General features: G+C 32.5%; 1 protein-coding gene across 1 annotated transcript; it reads left to right on the top strand.

Moving 5' to 3' along the window:
* Positions 1-777: 777 nt before the first annotated feature.
* LOC123545506 (solute carrier family 22 member 7-like) lies at positions 778-3,564 on the top strand. The gene is made up of 3 exons (XM_045331829.2): positions 778-906; positions 1,990-2,062; positions 3,074-3,564. The coding sequence occupies exons 1-3, from the start codon at positions 839-841 to the stop codon at positions 3,188-3,190; spliced, it is 258 nt and encodes an 85-aa protein (XP_045187764.1). The 5' UTR covers positions 778-838; the 3' UTR covers positions 3,191-3,564.
* The last annotated feature ends 3,232 nt before the right edge of the window (positions 3,565-6,796 follow it).

The following is a 6,796-nucleotide window of genomic DNA, read 5'->3' as shown; positions in this document are numbered from 1 at the left end:
GTCCTTTAGTGAACAGGTAAAAATAATTTTGACAAAATACACGTGATTATATGTATGCTGTCTACATGTTACAGATATTGTAAGCTCAGTCAGCATGCTGCTTTCGTATGAACCTGTGCCCTAATACATTCAGAAATTGATGCCGTTTGCATACAACCTTCTTTACAATTTCAGCGATCTACACTTGACCATTACATAGGAATTCACCATTCCGTGTCTAAATGATTTGCCATATGTTGTACAATCTTCGATTTTTGAATTCTCCTCTGTTTGCCTCTGACCTATAATAGAATCCTACCAAGCTTCAACAATTTACCTAGTTTGCAAATGCTAAATTTAAAAAATAACTGTTGCAATTTATCTGTTCTCTAAAGATATATACTGCATTTTAGATTTGGTAGAAAGAAAGTTTGCTACGTTGTGCACGGTGTGTCAAGTATACTCTGTTGTATTTCTGGCATACTGCAACATTTCGGTAAGAAATATTTTATTTCTCAGATAGAGATTTTTAAAATTAGGTTTATAAGTAGGTGATGCATGTAATAGTAGAAAAATATATCAAAAGACTTTAAATCTAAATTTTTAAAAAAAATCCCATTCTTGTCATAAACCTTTTTTAACTTTCAAACCCGAATTACATATGGTACTAATAAAATAGAATAATTACTACATATTTTGCTGTTTTAATTGTTTCAAAATATTTTAGAACTATGTCTACGTTTCTGTCATTTAGCAATGATCGTCAGTCGTTACTTTGTTATTTCTCATTACAGATAAACTCTCAGTGCCTTCTATATCTCTAAAATTTGCCACACTGGTTATTTCCTTGTTCGCAAAAATGACTGTCACAACGGCACTAATGACGCTTATTGTTTACACAACGGAATTGTATCCCACTGTAGTGAGGTAAGTCATATCTTTGTACCACTAACGGTGCCGCAGGGTTAAGAACGTTTTTCACGAATCACTAGAAAAGACGCAAACATAATTTTGTTCTTTTCAAGTAAATCAGGTATAGAAATAGCCGACATTTTTAAAATCACAGCGCGTTTTAAATTTGTACATCTTTTAGATTTGATCAATGTCATACGTGTTTTTGTCTTACAAACAATGCTTAATTATCTTATACACAACTAATGTTTCAGTAGTTCAAAGTAGGATTTAAGAAATAATAAATCTGTTCCTATATTTTATCAGTCGTTCGGATGCGAATAATTAAACCACTCGTGCTACGCACTCGTGATTTAATTATTACGCATCCAAACTCCTGCCCATATTTTATTAACTGATAAAATTATTGGAACATATTTATTATTTCGATTCTAACAACGCAAAATAATTCGCATTTTACAGTACTACTTTCTCTGCGTAATACGTCATTCGGATCATATGCAGTTACAATTTACCCCCATGGTTAGAAAGTGTTGCATGGCTAATAGAACGTATAGATAAGTATTCCTATTTTATTAGAATTTTGAGAAGTATTTATAAACTAGTTATCTAACAGCTCGCAAATTATTTATGAACAGAATAATCAAATTAGGTTAGCTGACCCTGTGTTACGAGTTACAAGTTTAACTTTAATATGACGTCACATCATTATGACGTCATACTTTATGTCATATATTTATGACGTCACCGCTGAATGGTAATTGAGCTAATTGAATTCGTTCGTAGAGATCAAAACGTGTTTTACGGTCCTACACATAAGTCAGTATGGCTTTCTATCATAATTCTGTTTTTGAAATGTTGTTTTCAACCGTTTAGCCCTGAAATAATTCTTATGTAACGGAACAGAAGAGAATATTTTATGTCAGAATCGTAGGGGGTGAAATGTAACAGCATATTTTATCGTAGATTCATGTATAGGCGATTTCGCTATATGGTTATATAGCAATTACTGCGGATCGTGTTAGAATATTAAATAGACAATAGGCGGTTATCAATTACATCGGCAATTACTTGTAAATATGTTATAACGTATTTCAGGACAATAGGTTATGGTTTTCAGTCAACAGTTGGAAGACTTGGTGCAATTGCTGCTCCATTACTGATTTATATTGTAAGTTCTTTTGATTTATTAAATAATTTTCTTTTTGTTTCCAAATTGCATAAAATGCTGAGAAAATAATTATGTATCGATTACAAAAATAACAAGTTTTAAAAGCTTTACTTCATTTGTTGTTCTCGTGCTGCACTTCTTGCGCGCTTGGAGTATTTTTTTTTTATTGAAAGACAGATAAAATACTTGAGACCTTATAAATTCGATAAGGGGTTGCTCCCGTAAATGAGATACCTGTAGAAATGCTAACATTTCTTTAGAAGATATGTGGACGTTTCACAAACCCATGGGCGTATCCTGTTGGAGTCAGTAATTACAACATTGCATTCTTCAAGACAATTTTTCATAGGTAGTAGATACTTTGGAATGTCAATATCTGTGAGAATATAAAATGTTTCCGTTAAAATAATATTTTCAACTACAATATAAGTTCATTCTTTCCGGAGCAGCCAGGTCTTTTACGTCACGTCAAAACGTATGTGATATGTCCATCATGTCCGCCAGTTCTTTTTGACAAAAGAATATCAAAGTTGAGCTGAATCCAATGGCTTTTATTTTATAACATACCAAAATTGATAGTCTGCATACGCATGAATATTAATGAGAACACTTAAAAATGAAGAAAACATGATAAAATATTTAGATACATTTTAATTTGGTCCGAAAGTCCCTCGGTGTTTTCATTGATGTTCTTTATGCTGAATAAGCATATTAGCTAATTTATATAAAATAATTTGCATAATATGAACCAACTGAAACGGAACAAAATGATAAAATCAGTTCATTGATGATATTTTGAGTTTTACTATCAGAGATTGTATAATTAACAATGACTGAAGAACGAATGTAACACAATTTACATCTCTGCTCTCATGTTATTAAGTACTGTAACAAAACGACACACTTTTAAAGTAATGAGATATTTTCCCCGTATTTTTACCGCTGTATTCGGACATCTGAAAATGAATTATTGCTTGAAAGAAAACTAAATGCACATTTTAATTTTGGCAGAATGGATTTTTTCCTGGATTGCTGTACTTTTCCTGTGGGATTTTGATATTCCTGTCGGTCGGAAGTATCAAACGTCTGAAGGAAACAAAGAATGTTTTATTGCCAGACTCCATATAAAATTCATCATTGATCCTGGTGTTCCTTTAGTTGATATGAGTTGATGTTTTCAAGCCTATGTGGAATGAATATGAAAATGAGAGATTCTGGTGATTATCTTTAGAAGTAACTTAAGTTACACATTCAATAATTAAACTGAAAAACAGTCGAAATACGTAATTTTCTAAACATTGTACTGATTTTATATTTATCTGAGGAGTGTAAAAAACCAGAAATGTGCTCTGCGATCTTTGTTTTCGTGATATTTTAAAATATTGTAGATCAGAACTTATTGAATTCGAATTCTTGCAAATGAAATAGTAAAACATAAATACTGATTACTTACATTTCCGAGGCTACTATATTTTGACGCAGTCAATTTAAATAAAACTAAAAATAAATAATTTGTGGTTACCACTGGTTGAATGTTTCTCGCCTTTACATTAAGTATACACATGAACTTACAACTAACAAGAAAAAATGATCTATAATATTTCTCTGGTATTGATGAAATTAGACACTAAACCGTGCACCAGTCGATACAAGGAGTTCTTTAAAATATAAAATCATAAAATCACTAGGAATTATTGTCTCAAGAGCGTCATCCCTTTCCGTAACATAGAAGAATGGAAAATGGTACGAAAACCCAAAAGCAGTAGAGACTTTACTAATAACATATAATTAGTAGATGATAAAAAACGTGATAAGAAATAACAAATCATAGCCCTCTAGGGCTTCAGTTAATTGTTGTGTAATTATCTGCAGCTGCCCTTAAGTCAAATACATAACAGTATAGATATCAGCAGATGTTAATTCGTCTGCAATGTGCATTATAAAAAGGAATGTCACTAAATTTGCTCCCTATACGGAAATACTCATGTTATATGTAAATATGTAGGCATTGCATATTTACGAAAGACCCGTGGTGACATTTCAACTTCATTATTTCACGATTTCTGCTTCATGATTTCACGATTTCCACTTCATGGATTCACGAATTCACGATTTCTGCTTCCTGATTTCACGATTTCCACTTCATGAATTCACGATTTCACGATTTCCACTTCATGAATTCACGAATTCACGATTTCTGCTTCCTGATTTCACGATTTCCACTTCATGAATTCACGAATTCACGATTTCACGAAAAAACTTCACGATTTCTTGATTTCACGATTTCATGATTTCACGATTTCTTGATTTCACGATTTCCACTTCATGAATTCACGATTTCTGCTTCCTGAATTCACGATTTCCACTTCTTGAATTCACGATTTCACGATTTCCACTTCATGAATTCACGATTTCACGAATTCACGATTTCCACTTCATGATTTCTTGATTTCACGATTTCCACTTCATGAATTCACGATTTCACGATTTCCACTTCACGATTTCACAATTTCACGATTTCCACTTCATGAATTCACGATTTCCATCTCACGAATTCTCGATTTCACAATTTTCACTTCATGAATTCACGATTTCACGATTTCCACTTCACGAATTCAAGATTTCACGATTTCCACTTAACGAATTCACGATTTCACAATGGTGAAATCGTGAATTTGTGAAGTGGAAATCGTGAATTCGTGAAGTGGAAATCGTGAAATCGTGAATTCATGAAGTGGAAATTGTGAAATCGTGAATTCGTGAAGTGGAAATCGTGAATTCGTGAAGTGGAAATCGTGAATTCATGAAGTGGAAATCGTGAAATCGTGAATTCTAGAAGTGGAAATCGTGAATTCAGGAAGCAGAAATCGTGAAATCGTGAATTCAGGAAGTGGAAATCGTGAAATCAAGAAATCGTGAAGTTTTTTCGTGAAATCGTGAATTCGTGAATTCATGAAGTGGAAATCGTGAAATCGTGAATTCATGAAGTGGAAATCGTGAAATCAGGAAGCAGAAATCGTGAATTCGTGAATTCATGAAGTGGAAATCGTGAAATCATGAAGCAGAAATCGTGAAATAATGAAGTTGAAATGTCACCACGGGTCTTTCGTACATATTGCATAAAGTCCGACCGAATATAGTTTAGTCACTCAGGTGAAAGGCAGAAAGTGAAGAAAACTTAACGTTCATTATGTGACAAATGAAACCAGATTGTAGCCTATAAACGACATACTAGCCAGTATGCTACTGACGGTTACTATGATTGAAATATAAAACAAACCGACTTCAAATGTATTTGCAACAATTTTTAATAACAAAAAACTAGTTTTGCCTATCGGTTCATCGGTGCATACAAATGTAACCTGACGATGCTATTGGGATTACGCTGGAACGTAATTTTGACGTTGTCTGTTTCAAAGGGGTGTAACTGTCACTGTAGTCTGTTTAGTTTTGGTTTAAGCATTTTATAAAATAATTTTCTTTCATTTTAAAAAAGGGGAACTTTCGAAACTTTGGGTCTTTATTACTACAAACATCTAAATGATTACTTATTGGATTTTGTCTAGTTGAAGGGTCTGTTATTTGTAGTGCATGAACAGTTCTTCATTTTTCTTAATTTATCGCCAGTTTGCCCATTTCAAAATTCTCCACATCCGTTGCAAGTGATAACATAATGTACGTTTTTTATATCACAAGACATATCTTTATTTACATAAAATGTTTATCCATTAAAATTGTAAGAATTGCTTTCGTTTTGTATGTTTGCATACAACTACAGTGTGGTCTTTGGTATTTTGTAACGGTAAAATTTCCGCTGTCATAAACTAGCTATTGTCAATAGTGTTTTAATATTTGGTGGTTGCCGTTCGCTTTTGATAAATTTTGACTTTGTGAGTACCTCTTTATCTTTAGTATAAAATAGAAGAAAAGTGGTTGCAATCTCTCAACAAACATTTTCTTAAAACTAACAATACTAAACAATACCTTAGTTTCTAATAATGCACTCTAAACATACAAAATTGAGCATACAATATACTTTATCAAGACGTTATATTAGATGGCTATGCTCTATAATATCACCGGGAGGTGGATATACTTTGAAGAAAGAGATAACAAACAAGGAAATGATTAGTGACAAACTCATCACATTACACATGTAGAATACTTAAAAAACGGACATACAAATTATCGAAAGTGTCATGAGTACAAGGCTCTCATTAACATGGTCAAAATTTGATACCTGCAATCTTCTTGTAAAGATGGAGTTCGGTCTTCTGTAAAACAATATATAATGAGGCTTAAGTTAAAAACAAGCCACCCACATGCTACAGACAGGCCAGTATTATTTACACAATGTTAGTATGTAAGGAGGTCACCTTTAATAAAGCATATAGGAAATATATGATTGAAAGTTATGGCTGGTAAGATATTGAAAATTTGAAAATTCCTAAAAATGCTAGATAGATAGATAATCTGACAATAATAATGACATTTTGACCTAAACAATGGTGTTAAGAAAAGTGTTTTTTACAAACCAAACATTTATGGATAGATGACCATTTCAACTGAACTGGTTTAAAATACCACAGGTAATATTTTAGACCCGTCTAGTACAAAACAGCTAGGAAAATCGATCAAAGCATTCATTCATTCTACTCAGCAATATCTTAATTTTGTAGATAATCACTAAGATCTGTAAATATTTTTACAGCCTGTTGAAACTTTATGTCTGTA

This window comes from Mercenaria mercenaria, chromosome 1, assembly GCF_021730395.1.
Source record: "Mercenaria mercenaria strain notata chromosome 1, MADL_Memer_1, whole genome shotgun sequence".
Lineage (NCBI taxonomy): Eukaryota > Metazoa > Mollusca > Bivalvia > Venerida > Veneridae > Mercenaria > Mercenaria mercenaria.
This window is presented reverse-complemented; position numbering and strand designations above follow the sequence as displayed.

Excerpts from the sequence above, each read along its gene's own strand:
- LOC123545506 (XM_045331829.2), top strand. The coding sequence starts at position 839 with ATGACTGTCACAACGGCACTAATGACGCTTATTGTTTACACAACGGAA. Across the intron at positions 907-1,989 it reads TTGTATCCCACTGTAGTGAG|GACAATAGGTTATGGTTTTC; the intron begins GTAAGTCATATC and ends AACGTATTTCAG. Across the intron at positions 2,063-3,073 it reads CTCCATTACTGATTTATATT|AATGGATTTTTTCCTGGATT; the intron begins GTAAGTTCTTTT and ends TAATTTTGGCAG.